The sequence below is a fragment of the Chinchilla lanigera genome, unplaced genomic scaffold, assembly GCF_000276665.1.
Source record: "Chinchilla lanigera isolate Chin_1 unplaced genomic scaffold, ChiLan1.0 scaffold00023, whole genome shotgun sequence".
Classification (NCBI taxonomy): Eukaryota; Metazoa; Chordata; class Mammalia; order Rodentia; family Chinchillidae; genus Chinchilla; species Chinchilla lanigera.
This window is the reverse complement of record NW_004955424.1, coordinates 27,461,307-27,488,237: the sequence shown is the minus strand read 5'-3', so window position 1 is coordinate 27,488,237 and position 26,931 is coordinate 27,461,307. Positions and strand designations below refer to the sequence as shown.

At 36.2% G+C, this 26,931-nt stretch overlaps 1 protein-coding gene across 4 annotated transcripts in view; it reads right to left on the bottom strand.

The window, feature by feature from the left end:
• The window catches only part of Ppp4r3b (protein phosphatase 4, regulatory subunit 3B), a gene marked incomplete at its 5' end in the record, with an annotated part of 58,731 nt that extends 32,412 nt beyond the window's left edge, over window positions 1-26,319 (bottom strand). For all 4 annotated transcript variants that reach the window (XM_013514663.1, XM_013514665.1, XM_013514664.1 and 1 more), the window contains 4 exon segments: window positions 800-877; window positions 6,803-7,426; window positions 9,592-9,690; window positions 26,264-26,319. In XM_013514663.1, coding sequence (XP_013370117.1) covers window positions 800-877; window positions 6,803-7,426; window positions 9,592-9,690; window positions 26,264-26,319 — 857 coding nt within the window.
• Between the last annotated feature and the right edge of the window lie 612 nt (window positions 26,320-26,931).

Genomic DNA, 26,931 nt, shown 5'->3' with positions numbered 1-26,931 from the left:
GCTATAAAGAAAAATAAACTCCAGGCTTTTATAGGTAAATGGACGCAAACTAGAGACCATACTCATTAATGAAGTAAGTCAGACCCATAGGTGAAAACGTTGTATTCTCTCCCTAGTATGAAAAAACGAACAAGTAAATAAGGTCTGAAATGTACAATAGGTATTGTGAAATGGGAAGAAACTGTTGAAAAGTAAAAAACTGATAAAGGGAAAATGAAATGAAAAAAGGAAAAAAATATATGTATATACAAGATAGTTAAGACTATTATACAGTTAATTTCTCTTAGTTCATTAAAAAAGAAAGTCTTCTGCTAATACTGTATAGACAAGAGAACATATACGTATCTTTTACTCTCAGTAACTACCAGGAAGACAACAATATACAAAGTATTAACTATTGTAACTGTCCTAATATCTTTTTTGAAATTTGGCTTCCCTGTTCTGCTTATCTTTTCTTTTTCTTAAAAAAAGAAGGAACAACTGGGATGGGAGGAAGGAGGAAAGGGAAATTACACACACACACACACACACACACACACATACACGATAGCTAAGACAATTGTACCACTAGCTGCTACCGATTTACTGAAAGGAACTGTTACTGTTTGTTTGATCAATCTTGCATTCTTACATCTGGTAACCTGAGCAACTTGGTTGAAGATAACAATATGTAATATAACAACCACTGTTAATTTCCTGTGGTCTTATTTTGAAATTCTGTGTCATTTTTATTGTTTTTGTGTTGCTTTGTTTTTGTCTTTGTTGTCATTTTTTCTTTCTTCTTTAAAATATAACTTACCAATTCACGCCGTTTATCATCATCTGTAGCCTCATCTGTTAACTGTGCAAAAACTTCAGACAAAAACTTCTCGTCTTCCTGCATGAAAAGAAATTATTATGAAATATTAATAAAAATATTACATTAATTTATGATTTACACAAAGTACTGTAAAACAGATGAAAACTAAATAGCATTTCATTGTAAAAGCTAAAATTTCACAGTATAGTATCTAATTTAACTAGAACTATCACTATTAATGAAGTCTTTAGAAAACCCAAGGGCTGGAGCTATATAGCTCAGAGGCATAAGTGCCTGCCTGACAAATGCAAGGTCCTGAGTTCAATTCCTGGTGCAAGAAAAAAAAAACAAACCCAAATTGATATTCTAGGGGTACTGTGGCAAAGTAATTTAATTTTGCTATCTTCTCTAGCTGTCTTTCAGGGTCTATTTACCCTTTAAACACAATTCAAACAGGTCTGAGGATCTTATTACCATTTCATAGACAATTAGAAAAACATGGCACAGGAACAGCAGTAAAGAAAGCTAAATTCTGGCAGCAAATAAGATTAAAATGCCACTCAAAACACAAACTCTCATAAAATATAAGAATCCCTGGCCAGCAATAGCTTTCTCATGTTGTAGTCTCCAAGAACATAATTAAGTAACAAAATACTGCAACACTTTACTCTGACTCTGAGGTATTAAAAGACAGGTACAGGCCAATTTCCTAGACCCTGTTTAAAAGTACAAACAAAACATAATAAACTATGTAGTTTTAACAGTGACAAAGTTTATTTGAAAGAGTAAAAGTAGGGGCTGGGGATTTAGCTCAGTGGCAAAGCGCCTGCCTGGCAAGCGCAAGGTCGTGAGTTCAGTTCCTGGTACCGGAGAAAAAACAAAAAAAAAAGAAAGAGTAAAAGTAAAGAGTGAGGGAAAAACTGGCTCTGCGGAGTGAGCAAATCCATGACAGCCTAAACTATGTACTTTTAAATATAAAATTATGTGTGAAAGTATAGGAGGGATGCACATTAAAATGTTAACTGTGGACAACAATATGCAGTGTAACAACCATCACTGAATTCCTATCCTTTTTTTGAAGTTCTGTATTGTCTTGAATTTTATTATTTTTTATTCTCTTTAAAATAAAAAAAATGCTAATTGTGGCTATCTTTTGGTGACAGATTATGAACTTTTTTGTTTTGTTTTACTTTCTTTCCCAAATTTCTACAATAAACAGTCCATGAAATTACAAAGGAAAAAATGACATAAATATCAAAATTCATTCTGATCATCATCATCCAAATCATCATTTAAATCTGCTAAAAGAAAATTGCTGGGAAAAAAAAAAAGAAAATTGCTGAATTTATCAGTGCTTTTATTCTTTTTTTTTTTTTGTCTTTTTGAGACAGGGTCTCACTATGCAGCTCAGGCTGGCCTTGAGCTCACTTTGTAGCCCAGGCTGGTCTCAAACTTGCAATGATCCTCTTGCTTCAGGCTCCTGAGTGCTGGGACTACATCAGTGATTTTAAACTTTAGTTACTTTTTCAAACTTTACTTTTATGAAGTGCCATTTCCATTAATTTTACTTATTTAAAGTGGTATGTCTTAAAAATGTTCGTAGCAATAAGATCCAAGTGGATTATCCATTAAATGATATTGATTCCTTAAATCTTTTATGAAATATGGCAGAGCATACATGAAAAAATACATGAATAATAACCTTTATGTACAATCATACAGTGTAGTTCTCCCAGCAAACACCAGTGGGTGCTACTCAAACATGAAGCACTGGGAGATAAACCTTTTCATTATGCTGACTGAGAATGTTGTTTGTTATTTATAGCACTGACTCCTTTTTATTATTTTGATAAAGAAGTACATATTTACTTCTACTCACGTCTTTAATAATTTTTTATCTTCCTATATGTCTCCTACACTAAATCTTCATCCTCTCCTGTCTGAAGACTTTTAATGTTTTTCAGAATATTTTTACAGAATAAAGTTTCAACTCCTTGATAAATGCAATTTCCCATTTAAATTCTTCTTACATGATTTAAGTACTTGTGAGTTGATAGCCAGAACTGCATAAAATGTTATACATATAAGAAATCTCAAGTATTATGCAGTTTATTAGGAGAATGCTTTCTGATTGCTTATATATTTTTTTTAAATTTCTAGCATTATTCTTGATAATAATCTCTAAGCTACAAAACTGTGCTTCAATGTATACTGCAGGAAAAAATTACTGACATCTTTTAAAGGCTATCATATGGTTAGAACGTCTTTTCCTAAATCCTTACTTCCCTAAGTAATTAAGTTAATCTTTTAAAATCACTTTTGATTTTCTTTTCTACTTGAGTTTTTGTTTTAACAAAACATAATTATGTAAATTAAATTGTGTGTGGTTATTCTTCTGGATCACAACAAAACGGGAAGAGAAGTTGCTTGTACAAAGTCTAATCAAACACTTTTCTTTCAAATTTAATGTAAACAAGCAAAGCAAAAGTGAAAACACTCACAATGCTTAAAATGACTTCAACATGGTAATTTAAAATTAGACCAGGCTTTATGATTTTTACTCAAGACACTGCCTAGTTCAATTTTAAACTGCAAAAGGCTGAGGTGCAACATGTGGACTTGTCTGATGCTAGTGATAGAATTAGCATGTAGAATTTGGGTCTTTAAAAAATGTCACTCTTACTTTAGAATAGTTTCCTAAGTTCAAACTTAAGAATCAACTACAGCAAAACACACACAAGCTAGAAAGGGCTGAATGTAATACAAATTTTAAATATGTTGAACTCTACCTGAATAAAACATCTCTTGAATCATATCACAACAAACACATTTTTTAAGGCATGTGAATATTTTACATATTTAATTAGTAACAAGTGAAAAGTTAAAAATTTCTATTATCTAAAAAATAGGTTTAAAAAAAACCTAAACCATAGATTCTCTGGGGTTTGGTCTAAGCTCAACTCTTACCTAGCACAGCGGAAATACAGTGCATACTACATGTTAAAATGTCAACATTTGAGATTACTGTCCCCAAACATTTCTAGTAATGGCAGAAATTAAACCTTCTGTTCTTAAAAGGATCTTATTCTTTAACTGCTAGTGTAGAAGTAACCTCACTATAGGCCCTCAGAAATTGAATTTATAAAATATGTTTGAAGTATATTTCTAAATTTTAAGCACTAGAATTTTGATCTATAGTTAGCCAGAAAACTCATGTTAACTAAAATCTGATCCTGTTATCATGCTTAAGATGATGTCAACATGTGTCACAGTACATAGTAGGAGCCACATGTGCTTTTATGTAACTTCTCAGTTAACCTATCTTAGGCTATTATTTATACATAGCTTTTGTACTACTAAATCTTGGTCTAGTTAATAAATATGCACATTTTCACTTGCCTTACTTGACCCATGCAACAGCAAGCTGATAGTCATTTGCGGGAGGAAAGATATGCATACTAGACAGCCAAAACGACGTAATAAAAAAGTTCATATCTAGCCAAATATTTCTACATGGAAACCTGAGTTGAGCTTTAGAAATTGAGCATTTGATGGCCCCTGGCCATAAACTTAGCTACTTTTGCTCATGCATTTTTGAAAATAGAACTAAGCATCCCTATTGGCATATATGAGATAATTAAGTGTTAAGTCCTAGATAAAAAATAAGTAGGTAGTAGTAGTTCATAGTATATACCTATTTCATAAAATGTATTTTCATGGACCAGAAATGAGTAAAACTTGTACTGGGGACTGAACTCAATACTTCACATACACTAAATAAGGGCTCTGACTCAGCTAGAACCCCAACCCCAAACTTGCTTTTTTAAAAGCTTCATTCAATTTATGTTATTACAGCTTTCACAAATAAATGTATTATAAAGTATAATATAAGATGACTTCAAAGGGCTACAAATATTTACAGAAACCCTCTAAATCAAAAATAGTCATGTGAAAAGTAGATTTCAGATTCTGAAACTAGGTTTTTCACATCAATAATGGAGTGCAACTCTATTTGCAATCTCCTAGGACTCTTTTTGTCAGCAAGTAAAATAGTACTCTGAACTGTACTGCATGATTTAATAAAAAAAAAAAACTGGTCCTATATATTATAAGAATGTGTATGTATAATCTCCCCCACACTCATTACTGGGGAATAATGAAAATTTCATTAGGTAAAAGAAAGATCTGAAAAAGTATATCCTCTATAAAAAAACAGTAACAGAAAGGTTAATATTGGTTAGAAGTGTCACAAAACAGTCTAATAGTTAAGTACTAAGTCAGAGATTTTCAATTATTTGTTCTCAAGATCCTTTTAATAACTCTAAAACTTATGACGGGCCCCAAAGAACTTTCATTACATGTATTACACTTAACATTTATCATGATTAAAATTACAACTAAAGCATACAAAAAAATTTCTAAATTCCATTAGCCACTGTTTATATAAAGTTTTAAATCAGAAGCAAATATAGGATCCAAATTTTGGAATAGGCCTTTTTTACATTTTTGCATCTCTTTTGTACTGGTTTAACAGAGACAAATTCTACACTCAATCTTATTGTGATACATTGTTTTGGCTCAAATATATTAAAAAAAAAAACAAAAACAGCCTTACACTAATAAGAAGCTGGAAAAGGGAAAACTTAAGTGACTCTCTGAAAGGGTTTTGGGGACCTTTAGGGATCCACAGACCACACTTTGTGAACCACTATCCTAAGTACATACACAGTAGCTGCTAAGTGAATTCAGTAACTGGTAAGGAAATAACAAAGGCAAGTTACTAAGACACTGAGTATAGTCTAATATCACAAGTAATGTAAAATCTTCAAAAGCATGCTTACTATAAGATGTGAAGGACTAACATAAAAAACATGATATAAAACTTGTATTTTCTTTTTTGCTTTATTTTTTGAGATGAGGTCTTGCTACGTAGCCTGGGCTGGCCTTGAATTTGCCACAATCTTCCTGCCTCAGCCTCCCAAATGCTGGGATTACATGTATGCACCACCATACCTGATGAAACTTGCATTTCAGAACTCAAGGAGACAGAACAAAATCAACTTCACATAGCCAATAATCTAACCAGTTACCATTATACAAACCAGTAACTATTTCTCAAACTGGAATAAAAGCTGACCCCCACCCACACAGACAGTATGTGCTATACTGGTAATGGAACCTAGGGCCTCTGCACGGAGCTGCAGTACCCACCAGCCTGCCTTCCTGCTTGTCTATCTATTTATTTTGAGACAGAGTCTCACTAAGTTTCCTAGGATGGGCTAAATCTTGCAATCCTCCCACCTCAGCCTCTCCCAGTGTGCTGGGATTTACAAATGTGCACCACCACACCTGGCTGTAACAAAAGATACTTTTAATAGCTGCACAGTACTGGGGCTATAGCTCAGTGATAAAGTCTTAAATGTGCCAAGTACTGGTGTAATCCCAGGAAGTGAGGAAAAAACAAAAAAACAAAACCTAAAAACCAGAGAAAACAAAACCAACAACAAAAACCAAACCCAACCCAAAGTGATACAAACAAAAAAACTCTCACAAGTATCTACAAAAGGCAAATCCATAGAGATGCAAAGTAAAACAGCAGATAACAAGACATGGGGGATATGGGGAAAGAAGTAAAACTAGTTTAATCATTAGGTTTTGTTTGGAATGATGAAACATTTTGAAAATGGAGGTGGTGACTGTTGTGTAACATTGAATATACTTCATGCCAATGAGCTGTACATTTACATGTGGTTAAAACCGTGAATTTTATGTATAACCTATGTCAATTTTAGAAAAACAAAAATTTAAAATAACAGCTGTATCACAGAATACTTAAAAATACCAAGTTTGTGTTAAAAAATTACTCTTTTTCATAAAACCACCAGGTATGTTTTCTGTGTTTGACAGTACATTTAAAGTAAACATTTTTTGAATGAAATAGCTTGAACTATTAGGTAACTCGATACTGTATCTGAAAACAGAATTGTGAAGAACAGTACTTACCTGCAACATGCTGACTATCTCAACTTTGTTGAAGAAAATAAAAGATGTAAGAGTAGAAAGAAAATTCTCTTCAAAAACAGATGGTGTAGGCAAAATGATGTCCTGTATATACTGTACCCTGTAAGTCTGATGTATTTTTTGCCTCAGTTCAGAATCTGTTATTGGTATAACTTCCTTAAATGTTGCAGTTTTGGTCAAGAATTCTCTGTGTCTTTTTGGCTGGGCCAAAGCAGGATCATATTCAAGGCATCCCACGACATCCATGATACACTCATCAGAAAACATGACCTCAAAAAGAGTTGCTTTATTTAGGAATAAGATTCCTCTAATAATTTCATACAAATGGTGTAAGCCTTCAGTGTTTTCTAAGTTCTCACAAGTTTGGAACAGCTGCAGTAGTTTTTTAATATAGCCTTCATTTTCCAAGGCCAGAGCCAGCTTTTCCCTTCGAATAGGTGAGGAGAGAACTGAGGTAACTAAATCGGCAATCTCTTCAAGTTTATTGAGTTCACAAGTGGGCAGATCAATCAAATGACTGGTTTCAGGCATTTCTTCAAATCGTTCTTCTTCTGATTCATCAATGAGGTCCTGTGTGACTTCTACTGATGGATCTTTACCTTGAACCTAAAAACACGCAATAGAGGTGGTAATCTTGAAATACAGAAGAATTCAACATTTTGGAAATCAAATCACTGACTACCAAATTTAAGTAAAAATACCTTGCATGGAATCAATATTAAAAATACAGTCTCTGTTAATTAAAAGTGAAGCAGGAGTGGGCTGGGGATACACCAAGTTTACAGTCAATTAGTTGAACCTTAAATAACTGACTACAGATTATTTCCCTTTTAAATTTCTCAACCTGTAACTTTAGGTTAACTCTGATCCTTGAAAATCTGAGTATTTCACCTGGTATGTAGATTTACAAGGTTAATTCTATAAATCATGTAGTAATAACATCAAGCAGTTATTTAATAACTTCACTATACCTAATGATTTTATTTTACTTTTGGTTTTTTTCCAGTATCAGGAATCAAACTCATGACCTTGCACTTGCCAGGCAGGTGCTGTGCCCCTGAGCTAAATCCCCAGCCCTTACCTAATAATTTTAAATAACAGAAGGCCACTTTTCTGTTTGTTCCCATCACTAAATGTGACTTAAAGTGACCTATCATACCATTACAGTGGTTTGATGAGGACACTGTTAAATTCACACCAAACTAAAACCTATTCTAATACATTACTAAGAGTAGTATTAAGAGTAAAGATGACGGCCTCAAAGATCTTCAGTTAATGAAATGTACGCAAGAGTCATGTAAGTGAAAATGATGCACACAGAAAAATCCAGCCACTATAACAAATAGCAATCACTGAAACACATGGTGTCTCATTTAAAGAAAATGATTATATGGTTAATTTAAAATCTCAATTACCAAGCATCACAGCCAAGAGAAGCCTGAAGAGGATGAGACATGACTAATTAAATGCAATGTGGTATTCAGAGACAGAAAAAGGAAGATTAAGGAAAAGTTAAGAAGACCGGGTGTGGTGGCACACACCTGTATTCCCAACACTCAGGAGGCTGAGGCAGGAGGACTGCCGTGAGTTTGAGGCCCGCCTGCGCTACAAAGTGAGTTCAAGGCCAGCCTGTATAGTGCAATCCTGTCTCAAAAAGGCAAAAAAAAAAAAAAAAAAGGAAAAGCTAAGATCATCTAAATGAAGTACAGATGTTATTTAATAACAAGAATGAACTGTATTAGCTGGGCATGGTGGTGCAGGCCTGTAACCCCAGCACTTGGGAGGCTGACTCAGGAGGACTGCTGTGAATTCTATGCCAGCCTGGCCTACACAGTAAGCTCAGACCAACCTGAACTCCACAGCAAGACCCTGTCTCAAAAAAACCCAACCCCTCCCAAAAAAGAATGTACTGTATTAATTATTAGTTCAAAAATTGTGACAAATATCTTACATGTAGATATAAGCACTGGGGTTTGTCAGGGAAGTTGGGTATACAGGAATTCTATTATCTTTGCATTTTTTTGTAGATATAAAAAATGTTCTAGCTGGGTGTGGTGGCACACACCTGTAATCCCAGCACTCAGGAGGCTGAGGTGGGAGGATTGCCATGAGTTCAAGACCAGCCTAGGCTACACAGTGAGTTTAAGGCCACCCTGAGCCACATAGTGAGACTCTGTCTGAAAAACTGGAGAAAAAAAAAAAAAAAAAAGTTCTAAAATAAACAAGTTTGCCTAAAACATTTAGTCACCTGAAACTCATCACATATCTTATACATTACGCTACCCTTCAAGTTTCATGTGACTTGGTGCTATGAGCACTTCTGATTTTTAGTGCCTGGCACATAGTGTCTGGTGTCTTCAACATTAGATAAACACATGAGCAATTACTAGGGGAGGAAAAAAACCTAAACACAATAATGTAAACAATGTTTTGTCTACAGATCTTGATATTCTATAGGGTATCAGTTATGAATGTATGCAATGAAAATCTAAAGTGGTGAAAAGAATTATGATGAAGGTTTTTTTCTTTTTAAAATTCCAAATGAAAGAATTTGCTGCAAAATATAAAAACATCCCAAGATGGTGATAGGTGTGGTGGGTGGTAGTTGTAGGTTGTAGGTGTGGCTCAACTGCCAAGCCCTGGGTTGGAATCTCAGCACGGAAACACACTAAGATATTATATTTTTACATTCTAATACAAATCTTTGAAGTATAAAAAGAAATTCAAGGCTGTGTACAAATATAAGTTAAATATTACAAAAAGGACCTTACCTGACAGATTTTTTCCCAGATTTCATCACAGCCAGCTTTTTCTTGAAAACTTAGAGCCAAATCGTAGTTCTCAGCTTCTGACCAAACAATTAATGTATCCTGTTAAGAAATAAAAGATTTCTACACCATCAAATTAGAAAAGAAGTATCTATAAAGTATAAAGAAAAATCAAGCGAATTAGAAACGACAGTATAGCAGCTGGGTATGGTGGCGCAAGCCTGTAATCCCAGCACTCAGGAGGCTGAGGCAGGATTGTTGCAGGTTCGAGACCAGCCTAGGCTACAAAGTGAGCTCAAGGACAGCCTGACCTGCATAGTGAGACCCTGTTTCAAAAAAAAAGAAAAAAACAAAAAACTAGAAACAGAATAGACATGACAATTGTCCTCTGAGAGGTATGGTGAATGTGTACTCCACTGACACCACAGAATTATACAACATTCTGTTACCCTTTGAAACTTCAGTAATGCACTGCTAATGGCAGCTTGGCAAAATAGTTGCTTGCTAACAAAAAAGACACTAAGCAATTTCCTAAAACTGTAATGGCAGCACTTGGGATGTGGAGGCAGGAGGATTGTTGTGAGTTAGTGGTCAGCCTGTACTACATAGTGAGTTCAAGGCCAGCCTGAACTACCTAGTGAGACTCCTGACTCCCCAAAGAAAGCCAAAACCCTAAAACAACAAATATATTAAAACAGGACAGTAGGCTCTGGTTCACATTACCAATACAATACTTAAGGAAAAGGCTAATCATTCTTGGTCAAAATTATAATGTAGACATTCCAACCATCTACTTTCTGTTGTTTCCAGAAAGTCAGCTATTCCAATCACTAATGACCTACATGTTTAACCTTCCTTTTTAGCTGGCTGTGAATGGATTAAACATGTTAACTAATACCTGAAATGGGTTAAGATTTAATGGTACTTTTATAACCTGGAAAAGACCTACAAATATTAAGAAATGCAATCTAACAATAAAATTGATACTCCTTGTATCTATAAATACTACTAATAGCACCCAGTTCAGTGGCTTAAGTGGAGTATAATACATTTTTGTCATAAAGGGTAAAAAACATGGGTGTGTCAAACCCAATTATTCTTTAGAATATTTCTACTGATGGATTATTAATTTAAATTTTATTATATTAAATAATAAGTGCTTAATAGGAAAAAAATCACAAAAATAAAGTACTGCATTTTTAGTATTTATTGAGTGTTTATAAAAAAAGCATCAAAACTTCCAACATGGCTTTTGATGTATAGTCTAAAAAAGAACAGAAATAAATTCTTAGATGAACTACAATGAAACTACCAATAGCACTCTACAAAAAAAATCTACCTGAATTATCACACCTATGGCAGTCTTCACACAAGACAACAGCACGCTCCATATACATGTATTGCTTACACTGACAGCACGTGTTTTGCTTTCCTGGCATTTTTGTAGGACATACTTGACATTTCACTCGTCTGACTGTTTTCTTGGGAGGTTCCTTTTTTTTTTTTTTTTTTTTGAGACAAGGTCTCCCTATATAGTTCAGGCTGGCCAGGCTGGTCTTGAACTTCCAACAACCCTCATGCCGCTGCCTCCCAGAGTGCTGGGACTACAGGTGTGTGCCACCACGCCCGGCTCTCAGGATGTTCTTATTATATTATGCAAAGTGGTTAACAGGAACATAAAATATGAATAAAATGAAGTATTTAATCCTTAATATGTATTGTGCATTTAGAATAAACATCAACATTTTCACATCAGCTGTGAACTTACATACAAAACCTAAGCAGTAACATCAGAAAAAACAGTAACATCATAAAAACCTATGTGAGCCACAATGTAAACACAAACAAAGGATACCAGAGAAATAATCTTTGCAGCCAAACACGGAGGCACATGCCTGTAATCCCAGCACTTGGGGAGGCTGAGGCAGGAGGACTGCTATGAGTTTGAGGCCAGTCTGAGCTACATGGTGAGATCCTGTCTCAAAAAACCAGAAAGAGGGGCCAGGGATATAGCTCAGTGGCATAAGTGCCTGCCTGGCAAGTGCAAGGTCCTGAGTTCGACTCCTGGTACAAAAAAAAAAAAAACCAAAAAGAAAAAAGAAATAATCTTTGCTTCAACTGTCACACCCAAGGCAGTCTTTATACTCATGGACATATCTTGCTTTCATTGACAGTACATGTGCCTGGCTTTCCTTTGCTAGATGGCAGGCTATTCTTATCATCTCTCTTCTCTTCCTGTTTTGTTAGGATCTTCCTACTATATTTTGTGCACTTAACAGGGAAGTAAGATATCAATAAAATATCAAATGTGTAATGCATGCTTAGAATGGACATCAGGGCCGGGGATACAGCTGAGTGGCACAGGCACTTGCCTGGCAAGTGCAAGGTCCTGAGTTCAATTCCCAGTACAGGGCGGACGGAGAGGAATAGAATAGACATTAGCTATGTACTTGCTTACAAAACCTAAGAGAGAACATCAGAAACAAAAACCTATGTGAACTACAATGCAAATACCACTAAAACTCTACAACAAAAATAGTGTTTGCTTCTATTGTCACATCCAAGGCAGTTTTCACATATGAAAACTACATGTTCTACACAAGAACTGCTTACACTGATAGTATCTTTGTTTTGTTTTCCTGTCCTTTCTTGTAGGGCACAACGACATCTTTTTGGTTTTCCTGTTGCCATAGCAGGTCTTGTCTTTGGGATACTGCCCCTACCTGTTCACTGGTCAGCTCACCAGTTGTGGTCCACAATTTTTCTGCAAAGTTCTCTGGGCAGAAACGTTTTTTTTTCCTCTGCTGTAAATGATCTCTTTATTTCTCTGTGGTATTTTGCACTTGTTATTTTCTTCATAAACTATCAAAACTATTTATGTCACACATATTTAGGATCGGGTAAAACACAACAACTGGTCAATGCTTTGTGTTTCGAGTGACATCACAGCTGCTTTATTAACTCATCATCAACTTCTACTCTGCCTTTGGTTTTGTTGCAGAAAGCATCCATCTCAGGCTTCTGTTTTGTCTTGGTTTCCCTATCAATATTTCCATCATGGTACAATGTTGCCATCAGCAGTACCAGTTTGGTTTTTTTTTGGGGGGGGTCCTACATGAGGCCAATGTAAATCTTCCTGAAATTCAGAGATTATTATAATTCTGTTTTCATATTGAAACATTTCATTTGGAATTTTTGCTTTGTTCTTACATATAGTTTCTGTGTTGGCCAACTCTTGGCAAATTTAACATCAACTGGAAACCAGTAAACCAATCGCTGAATATCGTATTCTGATTAGTTTGAGAGATGTCTGTTTACATCATTCAGTTTACTACTATACAGATAAGGACCTATGGTTGAGTTCCAGGATAAATTTCTAATCTGCAAGCGTAAGTCTTTGGATCTACAAGGGCATACATTTTTATGCCATATTTAACCCATGAATTTTACCTAAGTGTTTTACATTTTTTCATTCCCGTGAGAAATTCCTGCTAAGTACACCAGAACTATGAATGCGTTCAGTTCAGCTTATGAGATGTCATAATACACTTCTGAATATGGCCACTGGTGCATATAGATCATTCACTTGTATTTCAGCCTTTATATTTCACAGCATCTTGTAACATTTCATCTGCTACAATTTCCAACACTGAATGGCAATGCTGGGATTCTGTCCAATACATTTCACCCCTGCCAAGACCCTCACTGTATTTTTGGACCTAGTTCTACCTGACCATTTTGCAACATTTCGACTAGTCAAATACATACCCAAACTGCTGTTTTTTTGTCATCTGAACCAAAGAGGTCTGCATTCCGTGTGCCTGTATCAGTCAGTTCTTGCTCCATTTCACTGTCATATGAACTTTGGCTCACACGGCCAACATCAAAGCCATCATCATCCTCATACACCCACACCACTCTTCTGTTATGAAAGCATGTATTTTACCACAATGGATCATCATCATCTGTGCAGGAGTAATCTGATGATTCACTTTGACCTTCAAACTTGCAAATCTGGTTTTTTTAATGTGTCACTGTACTGAACTGGGCTACTTCTACCAGCAAAATCAAAAGAAAAATTTTTAAACAACAAATCCTAGAGTGGTGTGGGTGTATTATACCCTCTGTGATGTTCAGGTACACATATACAAAACCTGTTAAGACAGGGCATCACTTGGGTGTAAATCCTGGTTTGACACGTTTGCACAGGAGCACACACCTTGCCTTTCATTGTACCAATCTTTGTGTAAACACAAAGATTGCTTCCTGTATCCCCCAGGTGCAGCTACTGAGATGCACAGCTGGCTAATATTACACTAAAATAAAAATTTACAGTAGAAAAGTAAGGGATGTGGTGTTTGTGGAACCTAGTGTTATGCGCCACAGGTTAAGTTGTTATGCACCACAGGTTAAGTGCTCTCCTAGAATGTTCTCTTACACCCTTACTAATGGTTACACTTTTTAAAAAGGTTAACTTCTATATTAGAAACTAAGGTTTGAATTTAGATTAAAAAACATGCACACACAGCCAGGCGTGGTGGCACATACTTGTGATCCCAGCACTCGGGAGGCTAAGGCAGGAGGATCATTTTGAGTTCAAGACCAGCCTAGATTACAAAGTGAGCTCAAGGCCAGCCTGAGCAGCATATTGAGACCCTGTCTCAAAAAAACAAAAGAAAAAAAAAAAACAAAAAACATGCACATATACATTTAAATACTAAAATCACTAGGTAATATTCAAAATGAGCAATTTTTTTAGGACACAAAGTAAAATTTAATATGGCTAAAACTTTGAATTTAAGCATACACATGAGGTTTTGTTTTGAGACAGGGTCTCATCATATAGCCCAGGCTGGGCTTGAATTTGGGCAATCCTCTTGGCTTAGCCTCCTGACTGCTGGGATTACAGGCTTGTGCCACCACATCTAGCACAAGAACTGAGTTTCACACTGTACTAAAATATAATCTATAAAACATTTTACATTTAATAACCATTCAAATGACTAGTATTCATAAATATTATGACCTGATATTAGGAAATATAAAACTAAAAGTGAGCCCCAAGTTAATGTAGGACAGTCTTGAAATGTCAGTACTTTTTGGCTCCAATCAGTAAATTAAAAAACCCTTTAATTCAGGCCTCAGATTAACACTTATTTGCTTATAATCATGTAAGAATAGCTGGCAATCTCTGTTCTACCCGCTTCCTGGCTATGCTTCTTGATAGGGAAATTTTCTACCAAAGTTCTCTTAAAATTTTATCAAGTCCTGTAATTCTTCCCACAATCTATAGAAGACAAACAATGGAAGTGTTTTCACAAAATCCAATGAAGAACTTCTATGCACAGAAAAGGTAAAAACACACCTACTCTACTCACTAGAGCAACCACCCAGGCTCCTGTACTCCCCGCTTAGTCTGTATTGCCATCTGACTTGTCATCTCCTCAAAACAGCTTCATTAACAGTGATGTCCAAAACTTTGTGCACCTCAACATATTTATATGTATACAGAAGAACACAGACTGGTAGTTTTGCACAACACACTAAAATAGAAATAAAAGGGCTATATAAAGACAAAGTAGGCAAAATTTTTCAGTATTTTGAAATATAATAGCTCCACAATTAACAGCATTTTAAGACCCAATTTATATTTAGAGCATAATGTACCGCTAAATGAGACACGCATATTTAAGAATAATTCTTTTAGTAGCTGAACTTTTTGAGAGAGCAACTTTTTTTTCCTTTTAAGACAGGATCTCACTATGCAGTCCAGGCTGGCCTTGAGCTCACTGTGTAATCCAGGATCGTCCCAAACCCACAGCATCCTCTTGTTTCAGCCCCCCGGTGCTGGGATGACAGGCCTGTGCCACCCTGCCCATCTGGGAGAGCAACTTCTTGTCAGAAGTACTACATTATTGTTTTTGCTTTGCTAAAAGGTGGACAGACAGGTAACATTAGGAGTGTAAACGAAAGTCTGACCATTTAATCTTCATTTGCACTATTGTTTTCAACCTTTTTAAAGGTATTTGTCTATTTTGATAGGGTTAGGACAGCTTGGCTACAATAACTTGCAAGAGGTGCAAAAACACTTTTCATAAAACTTATTCTTTCCTCAGAATACTATGTTTTTGACTTAATCACCTGATTTACCATTTACTAAACATTAACAAAATTCAGTATCATCTTTTGATTAAAAATAGAAACAGGTTTTTTTTTTTCAAATCTGAGTGCTTCATATTAAATATTCCATTTTGCAGATCACCTGTACTACAAAGTGAAATCCAAAACCCTTTAGCAGGCATCCAAGGTCTTTCCATTTTAGTTCTAACCAACCTTCTAAGAGAAAGTCTAGTGAACACTGAAATCTGAATTAAAGTAATTCACGTAATTAAGGTAATCTGAGTGCATCTTTCCATCATTTTCTTCGCTTTTTTTTGGAGGGGAGGGAACGGTCTTACAATGTAGCCTAGATGCTGGCCTCAAACTCGTGGAGCTCCTCCTGCCTCAGCCTCCCAAATGCTAGGGTTGCATGTGTGTGCCACCATGCCTAGCCTTTCTTCTCAGTCTTTTGTTTTCTTTTTGGTAACAGAAATTGAACTCAGGCCCTTGTGCTTGTCAGGCAGGCCCTGCACTGCTAAGCCGCTGAGCTATATCCCTGGCCCTTTCTTCCCAACTTACACTCTTTTCCCGATCCAGACAAAATCTAAGACACTAAGTGGAATGTATAGTAAGAGTCCTTTCAGAAGGCAAAGAAGAATGATCTTGGGAAATGATTAACAATACTTACTTGCTGGCTGAGGGACTTAGCCGAGTGTTAGCTTGGGTTCAATCCCCAGCACGACCAAACAAAAATCAACAATCAAAAACCAAAAACAGCTTAAGGCACTGGCACATTCCTGTAATCCCAGCTTTTCAGGGGGATAGCTGAGTTTCAGTCTGAGGCCAGCCAGGGTAGCACAGCGAGACCATAACTCAAATAAAATACAACACAACAAAACAAACTCCTTATTTTTATCAGGGGTCCCATGTAATTCTTTTGATAAGTCAAATTTGAGACATGACCTAACTGTACCTCTAGTTAGCTTAAAACGGGTAAGGGAGTATCATTAGAGTAGGGAATTTCCAGCTCCATGTTTCTCTAAATGGGTGACAATCCACTGCTCTCATCCACTGCTCTCAACCCCACATCTGTGTAATAAAATATTTAGAAGAAGCACTGCTTAGAATTGTTTATTTTCCAAAAAATGGTAAGAATGTTTAAAACAAAATGCCAAAACAAGTGTCGAATGGCAGCATCTCTCACAAATCTAAAAGGTCCAGATATAGGGAAGCTCAATTTTTCATAGCAAAGTTTGTTTTCAAGCCTGTGTTTTGCTATTAGTATACTATTTGCTTATTTATGCATGGCAAACAGTTTAATTTTTTTGGGACATTATTAATGATTCAGTTTAAACCAAAAGCTTAAGAATTTTCATCAAGTAACTAAAATATTTAATCATTACTGTGTCCCTATGGAAATCAGAAAATTTTTTTTAACCAGAAATACAACTCAGGACCTTGCACTTACCAGGCAGGCACCATGCTGCTGAGCTATACCCTTGTTCCCCGCCTTTTTGAGACAGGGTCTCACTGTAGTTCAGTCTGGCCCTGAACTCACTATGTAGCTAACGTTGGCCTCAAACTCATAGCAATCCTTTTCCCTCAGCCTCCCAAGTGCTAGGACTACAGGCAGGTGCCACCATGCCCAGCTGGAAATCAGGTTCTAATTGTGTTTATAGGGAAGACAGAAAAAGCTTAGTTATATTTGGTAGCGACCTTTAAAAAACAGTCAAAAAGGTGATTATAGGCCAGGAATGGTTCTACACGCTTGTAATCCCAGCTACTTGGGAGACTGAAGCAGAGGATGGCCAAGTTCCAGGCCAACTGGGACCATTAGTGAGTCCCTGATTCAAAAAAATAAAAAGGGGTGGGGATTTAGCTCAGTGGCAAAAGCGCCCGCCTGGCAAGCGCAAGGTCGTGAGTTCGGTTCCCGGTACCGGAGAAAAACCAAAAAAAAAAACAAAAAAATAAAAAAAGCCAGGCATGGTGGTGCATGCTTGTAATCTCAGCACTTGGGAGGCTGAGGTGAGGATTGCTGTGAGTTCAAGACCACCCTGCGCTACAAAGTGAGCTCAAGTCCAGCCTGAACTACATAGTGAGATACTATCTCAAAAAAGATAAAAATAAAAAAATAAAAAAAGGCTGGCATGTAGCTCAGTGCAAAGACCCTGGGTTCAAACTCTAGTATCACAAAATGACCAAATGACAAACAAAAAATCCCCACCATACTCCACAGCTAAATATTACTTATATCATGGGTTCTTAATCCAGGGTCTTAATGGCACCTGAAAATTTATTTAAAATTTGATAAATAATACTCTTTTTAAAGAAAAAGCTTCCTGATTCATCCCAGGAATTCAAGGATGGTTCAATACAAGCAAATCAATAAATGTACTATACCATATCAACAGAGCCATAAAAAAAATTTTTCCTGTCCCACAGGCATTTAATAAGGTATAAATCAATTTTTTTCCTCCCCAGTTTTCTCTTGGTACCAATCTACTTCATCAGTGAATAAACTTCAGCCATGAACTATCTGGGATTCTACCACTTGCCAGACCAACCCACATTTGTCCTAACTTTTCACATAAAATTTAGCATGCACAGTGCTGAGATTTTCCAAAAGGGAACGTACACGTATATTTATCAAACTAAAATATCAACGTATTTATAAAACCCATTCAAAAATCAATTAAAAAGCTTGAAAATGAGTAAGAATAACCAAAGCATGTGTCAAAGCTTTTAGTAGTTCCTTTCCCTGACTTAAACCCAGGGGATTATACCACTGAGCTACATCCTTAGCTTTTTTGTTTGTTTTTTGTTTTTTTTTGGGTTTTGGGTTTTTGTTTTTTTGATTTTTTTTTCCCGCTACCAGGTGTCAAACTCACCACCTTACGCTTGCCAGGCAGGCGCTGTGCCACTGAGCTAAATTCCCAGCCGCAGTTTTTGTCTTATTAAGACAGAGTCTCTTTGTGCCGTTCAGGTTAGCCTTGAGCTCACTTTGTAGCCCAGGCTGGTCTCAAACTCACAGTGATCCTCCAGCCTCAGCCTCCCGAGTGCCGGGATTACAGGCGTGCGCCATCACACCCGGCCCCTAGCCTTTTTGAGACAAAGTCTAGCTAACGTACCCTAGTGGACTTCGAACTTCCAACCCTCATCTCAGCCTCCCTCAGTGCTTTGACTATAATTGTGTGACACCATACTTGGCTGATTTAAATTCTTTTGATTTTCCTTTCTAAGATCTATAAAATTATTATGAACAGAGTTCCCTTTAGGAGCTTTTGTAAGGTACTATGTTAAAGCATTTTTATACATTAACTCCCAATTATCATGAAATAGGTAGTATCGCCATTTAAAAGATAAGGCGCAGAGAAAACCTGATTGAAATCACACAAGCTGGAAACAGAACTTAAAAATTTAAAACTGACAAGTCTAAATTCCTATTTTTAATTGAGGAAGAGATAAAAAAGATGTGGTCTTTTTATAGAATAAAGTACTACTCAGCCATGAAGAAGGAAAACTGGAGACTTCTGTAGGAAATGGATGCAACTTGAGACCATACTCATAAGTGAAATAAACCAACCACATGTGTAAATATTGTACTGTCTCCCTAGTGTGAGAAGCTGAAAGAGTAAATGAGATCCAAAATGTACAAGAGATATTATAAAATGAGAAGAAACTTCAAAAGAAAAGAGAAACTGGAATGGGGGAATGGAGAAAAGAATGCAGGGAAAAGCAAAAACAACAACAAAAAACATATACAGAAGATAGTTAAGATAGTGATAGTACTAATTTCTCTTAGTTCTTTGAAAAAAAAGGTTTGTGCTAATATTGTTTGGACAATTAAATGCTGCTATCTTGTACTCTGAGTAACTAATTTTAAGCTAACAATACTTAATGTTACATTAATGTTACCTTAATGTTACTTAATGTTACCCTAACAAACCATTCTTACCTTCTTATTATTTTGTTTGGAAATTTTGTTTTATTTTTTCTCTTTAAAATAAAATAAATCTGTAGCCGGGTGTGGTGGTGCAAGCCTGTAATCCCAGCACTCGGGAGGCTGAGGCAAGAGGATCATTGGGAGTTCGAGACCAGCCTGGCCTACAAAGTGAGCTGAAGGCCAGCCTGAACTGCTTAGTGAGACCCTGTCTCAAAAAGACAAAAATAAAAATAAAAATAAATAAATAAAATAAATTCCTGTAATGCCCATATATGAACCAATTTTTAAAAAGTTTTTATCAGCTTGCTTCCTGATCTCCCCTGCAACATATTTTACACATGCCTAGACACCCAGGTAGGAAAGACCTGTTTCCATTTGATTCCCAATAACTCCTTGGCTCTGTTTGAAACCACCACTCAGAATGCCCTCTTACCTATCACTGAACCCAGTCTTGGTGACCTCATCATTCACTCCCTGTACTCTTGCACCTGAGCTGCACTCTTCACAGCAGACTCTCCTCACTGCAAATTCATGCTGCCATTAAAATGCAGCACTGAAGCTTGTAGAAACTTCTTTCTCCTGAGGTTACACCACCAACATTCTGAGTTTTACTAGTTTTGACATTTAAGATACAGATACAGTAGATACCATTTTCATGTCTACCTTCATCTGAGCTATATTCTTTTTTTTGTATGAGACAGGGTCTCACTGTGTAGTTGAGCCTGGCCTTGAACTCACTATTAGCCTAGGTTGGCCTCAAATTCATGGCAATCCTCCTGTCTCAGCCTCCCGAGTGCTGGGACTACAGATGTGCACCACCACACCCGGCCTTCAGCTATATTCTTATAACCTAAATCTAGAATATTCTCAATCTTAATCTTATAGGATATGAAAGCCATTTGCTGACTGACTGGCCCTTATTTCTTTGCTGAAATTCTTTGTTGGTCTGAAACACACTTTTCTTATTCTCTAGTCTGCTTATCCTTCCACTTTATTAGATCCTCCTTCTTCCTGATTACCATGCCCTGTCAATTCTACCATCAAAATACCTCTCAAATCCATGGATCTCTTTCAACATCTCCATTACCCTAATCAAATCTAACAGTATCTCTTGTGTGAATTTATGCAGCAATTTCTCAACTAGTCTCACACTTACCACCTCCTCCAATTTCAGATGGATTTTATTAAGTATTCTGGATGTTCTTCTGTTAGAAACTCCTGAAAAGCTTTCAAAGGGCATTTTAAAATTCCAAACTAAGGCTGGGCATGGTAGCACACGCCTGTAGTCCCAGCACTCTGGGAGGCTGAGGCAGGAGGATCATTGTGAGTTCGAGACCAGCCTTGGCTACATAAGTGAGCTCAAGGCCAGCCTGAACTGCATAGCGAGACCCTGTCTCAAAAAGAAAAAAAAAAAAAAAAAAAATCCAAACTAGAGTTATTGACTCTTTCCCCAAACTCTTACCCTACAATTAGTCCCAAAAGTTTATTGTAAGACTTTTCCACATAGGGGCTGGGGATATAGCTCAGTGGTACAGCTGGCCTAGCAAGCACAAGGTCGTGAGTTCAATTCCCAGTACCAAAAAAAAAAAAGGCTTTTCCACATATTTTACTATATTTCAAATGAAAACAAAAGCACAGAGAAGTAAATAGTATGCTATCATATATAACAAAAGGGAACATACATACATATACAGACACATTATATATGTGTATACTTATGTATATATATGATGGTGTGCATTTCTGCTTATATATGCATACTTCTAAAAAGATAACAAACGTAAAAAGATAACAAACTAACAAACGGGTCATGTGCATGGCCTTTGAAAAGGGAAGGTATGAATAGCCTTTGAGGTGGGAAACAGACATCATTAAATATCTTCTGAAAATGAAAGGGGATGTAGTGGGGAGGGATGGAAGAGAAAAGAAAAAAAAATGAGGAAAAAAGCTAAAATGGAAACAAAGCTTTGTAAATGAGGACGTGGAGAGGGGATAAAGAGAGGGGAGGGGAACCGGAAAAAAAGAGGAACTAAGATGTATCATGTACAGGTACAAATTCTCCATGATGAATGTGGTCATTATGAATATCTAAATTGTACCGATAAACTTTATAAAAATACCTTTTGAATTTTAAAATATGCTAATGTATTGTATATTCAACCTAAAGTTTATCTCAATAAACAAGCCTCAAACCAAATAATGAATGTAAATCTGCTCAACTTAACCACTTTCCTCCCACTCTCCCCAAAGACTTAGAAACACTGTGTGACCTTTGATTCTTTCATATAATTGTTCACCAAATCTCCTAGCACTTTCTTGAACATACAATGGAACTCAGTTCCTTGCTGTCAATTCAAGACTCTCACCTCTTACATCTAAGTCTCTATACCCCAAGCGCTGCACCCCCCAACCCCCCCAACTTACTCATGACAGCCACACTGGTTTCCCCAGGCACAGCGTCACTCTCACCATTTTAAAGCCCGAGAAGCACCTGTAACGGGTCTCTTTTGTTTAGCGAGGCAAGTTTTCAAAAAATACCTACTGCAAATAGCGTTAATACCTCTCCTAGCGGGAGTATTATTTTCTACTCTGTCACAATTCCTTTAACAACCACCACCAAGAGTAAAGTTTTCCTTAATGATTTTAGCTCATATCAGTTTCTCCCATCTCTAATTTTCCATTGCCTATGGCTGTGGAATGCAAGTTTATTGCTTATATTTTGTATTGGCATACATCTGGTCAGGAATTCCAGTCAGGAATCTTAACCTTTCTGCCGAGCATGGAGGATCATTTCGAGTTCGAGACCAGCCTGGGCTACAAACTGAGCTCAAGGCCAGCCTGAACTGCCCAGTGAGACCCTCTCTCAAAAAAACAAGACAAAAAAAGAAAAAGGAAAAAAAAAAAAAGGCCAGGTGAGGTGGCACACACCTGTAACCCCAGCAATGGGGAGGCCAAGGCAAGAAGATCTGTTTTGAGTTCAAAACCAGCCTGGGCTCCAAAGTGAGCTCAAGCCCAGCCTGAAATGCATAGTGAGACCCTGTGTCAAAAGGACAAAAAAGAATCGTAACCTTTTTGTTACCTTATTTGCCTCTCTGTGAAATGCTTTCATGGGCCTTCAACGAAGACTGAATCAAAACACTCTGTTAGCCATCTTTTTATCATTCTGCAACTGTTTCACTTGTGCAAGCTTGTCTCTCAATACATTTGAGGTGAAGACTTCCCTATGTTTTTCTCCTAAACCCAATTAACACACAACTGTGTTTAAAAAATTATTTCTTTAAGTCTATATATCCCTATACATTCTGCTTTTTAGTTAAGATCAGTGAGATTAATTTTAATTAACTTAAAAATGTGACACACACATCAGGCATTTTATTTCACACTGTATTGTATAATCATTCTTATTTCTTTCCAAAATATATGTTGGAATGCTCCACAAGTTTATTGGGAAAGTACATCTTTTCCTCATTAACTTCTTTAGTACACACATTAAGAAAGAAAGCAATGTGAGTGAATGATGACATCTAATATTCAGTCATTTGATACTCAACTTGACTCACTCTCAACTTATTTTAAGCCTACAATTCAGTACTTGACTTCTGGAAGAAAGTAAGATGTATTCTGAGCAAACAATTCAGTAGTTGGCTCATTTTAGGAATATTAAGCATTTGTTTCTGTATTTATTCAATGTATTTTAATATAGCAAAATATTATATAAACATGTCTTCAGTCACCAAGTTTTTAATTAAAACCCACTAATATGTAATTCTAACTAAAACTTAAGTTTTAATTAAAAATCCATTAATGAACAAGACTAGTGAAAAGCACAGAGGATAACGTTAAAAATAATTACAGTAAACATAAAAATATTATTTAAAACTCTCAATTTGTGTAACTTATCAAAAATGCAAATTAAGATTTTTGGGGAAAATAAGAAAAACTGTATCTATTAGAAAAAAAATTTAGGCAGAGTGTGGTGGCACACCCATGTAATTCTAGCACTCTGGAAGGCTGTAACAAGAAAAGGGCAAGTTCGAGCTCAGCCTGGACAGCTTAGTGACTTAATGAAACCATGGCTTCTGATAAAAATTAAAAGGCTGAGGATGTAGCTCCTCGGTGCGGAGGCTCTGGATTGAATGCCCAGTACCATTATACAACCACCACCCTCCAAAACACAAAACAACTGACTAGCTACAGAAAGTATTTCCCAACAGCACAAAATAGTTTAAAAAGTGTATTTTTCTTCACTTTATAGATATTAAATGCATACAAAAATGCTATTCATCTCGAATTAGTTTTCTAACTACTATGCATGAAACTGAGTCCTTAAATTTGTAAAGTATTCACAGAACTACTGTGTTTTTTTCCTTGTCTTTTTGAGACAGGATCTCACTACGTACTTCAGGCTGGCCTCGAACTTGCAATGATACTCGTGCCTCAGCCTCTCAAGTGCTGGGATCACAGGAATGTGCCACCGTGCCCAGTTTACCACTGTGTAGTTTTAACTCATGTTGTGGGACTACTTTATAAATAAATGTCTGTCTGCCATAATGTGATCTTTTCAACAGCAGTAACACTAAAATACCACATAAACAACTTAGAGAGCAATTCTACTATAGTTAAATTTGTAGGGAGAAGCGGGGCTGGGGATTTAGCTCAGTGGCACAGCGCCTGCCTGGCAAACGCAACGTCACATGAGTTCGATTCCCAGTACGGGGGAAAAAAACAAAATAAATAAATAAATAAATAAATTTGTAGGGAGACGCTTATGACTCAAGCATTAACGAGGAAAAAGACCAAAAAAAAGCAAATTTCCTAAAAAAATTTTAAAAAGAAATTTCCTGATTTTGTATTTACACAAAGAGGAAAAATGACAAAATAATACTATTTCTCTACAAGTGAGCAAGCAAACAAACAAAAAACCCAAAATGGCTATCTAGTAAAATTCAGTACAGAGACAGAATAACCACCCTCATGGCTGATTTAGAAATTAAGTTTACTTAACTGTGTATCTTAAAATGTCTAATGTATGGGAAAAATCTTTGGGTGTTCAATTTAAGACAAATGTTTGATTTTTCACCAAAAAAAATTTTTAAAAACATTTCCACCGGGTATGGTGGTGCATGCCTACAATCCCAGCATTTGGGAGGCTGAGGCAGGAGTATCATTGCGAGTTCGAGGCCAGCCTAGGCTACAAAGTGGGCTCAAAGCCAGCCTCAACTGCATAGTGAGACACTGTCTCAAAAAGACAATGAAAAAAACATTCCTAAGTAGAGGAAAAAAAACCCTATTAATTGAAATATAAAAACCTAAAATACTTTGAAGAACTGAGAATGTATTACATAACTACTTATTTAACAGTAAAAAACTTCCACTATTGAAAAGCTGTCCAATAGACACAATTTTATTCCTTCAATTGTAAAGTATTTATTTGGTGGCATTCAAATTTTCATAGACTTTGAAGTAAGCTTGATGTTATAAAATATAACCCTAAAATAATTTCTCTTTTTCTTCCAAAATCTCTGCCATATTTATATACCACACACAAAATGGAAATAATCCAAATATCTAATAGGTGTATATAACACATTAGAATACAATACAATGTTTAAAAAAAAAAAGCAACTGATCTACATTGGTAACATGAATACATCTTTAAAATTAATGGAAAATGCAAGTTGCAGAATACATGTTAAGAGGATGATAGCAGTTGGGTAAAGTTTTAAACACAAAAGACTACACATTGTTTATGAATACATACATCTGCAGAAAGAGATATAAAAGCATGTACAAAAAGAATACACATCAACTTCCAAATAAGGTTACCTATGTGGAGAATAGAGAATAGGTAGAACAGAATGGATACAGAGGGGACTTTTAACTATATCGGTAATGTTCAATATTACAAAGATTTGAAACAAATGTAGTATAATGTTAACATTCTTAAATCTGTTGGTGTTACAGACACCCATTATATTATTTTCTATACTTTTCAATTTTGATATATTTCATAATAAAAATGAAAACATTCACGGAATAAAAAGGTTGAATCTACTATTGTTTTTAAATTAAATACTTAGGCATATTAAAACGCAACATAGGTTTTCTCTCTCAAGAATAAATACAAACAAAAAATGTTACACAATTTTCAATGTATGTGTAAAGTGTCGTCTGATTATTAAAAGAAAATATAACAAAGAACAGGACTTGAATGCTCCTTCAAAAACTCACTCGAGTCAAACGATCTAATTTCATCTCAGGAACAGGCTTCCCTTGCTTTAAAAAGTGCCCCTTTGAATTTTCTTTTATGTCATTTCCTTCAAATGTGATTCAGAATAAAAGGTTTGGAGTACATGGTATGAGACTTGGCTTACTTTATTTAGTTAGACCAACAAATACATTGTATTCTAATATTAACTAACAGTGGCTCACTTCAAAGATAATAAATCAGTGCCAGTACAAAAACTTTCACTTTTCAGTCTGAAACTTTTAACCTGTAAGGGAAATACACAAGGTGTCTAGCTCTGTTTACCAAATATTTTTTCTTGTCAGGAAAGCATTCCATCTTTGCCAGATTAATACTTCCTTGATCACAGATGAGGTCTTTCAAATTAAAGATAAACAACTACTTGCCTGTTGTTTCTGATATGCAGTGTTTGGATTTATCTTTGATTCCAAGAGTAGTGATCCTGAAAGATTAAAAAAAAAAAAAAATCAGTCTCAAATTATAAAACTCTCAATAAAATATATGAACACCCATTTTAAAAACCAAACCTTTCTTGTCCCATCACCCAGCTGAACATCTAAAATACTATTATTCTAATTCACATTTTCCCCTCGGAGCTGGGGTTTAATCTGGAATATTTTATCCAGTCCCCATATACCTTCAAGGGAAGAAAAAAGTCCATCTAATACCATTCAAAGATGAGATGGGATGGTTACTGAAGTTTCAGTGAAATGAAAATTTTGAGGACTAAATGATGACTGGAAGCCAAAGCTTATCTTAACAAAATACTGTTTTATTTCATTTCCAGTAAAACAAACACAACAAATTACGAAGGGTCCCCACAGAGATCTAAGCACTCAATTTAGGAACCAGTGTTCAATGCACTCTACTAACCGAAGAACGCCTCATGCATAGAGAAGCGTCCTCGCGCCCTGAAATGACAGCGCGACACAAAGCGCGCGGAGCACGGAGCGAGGCCGGAGCCGTCTGCGCTCCTCAGGCGCCCGCGGGAGGCGCCGACTGCACCGCACACGACCCCGCGAGCCGGCCCGGCGGCGCAGACCCGAGCCCGGGG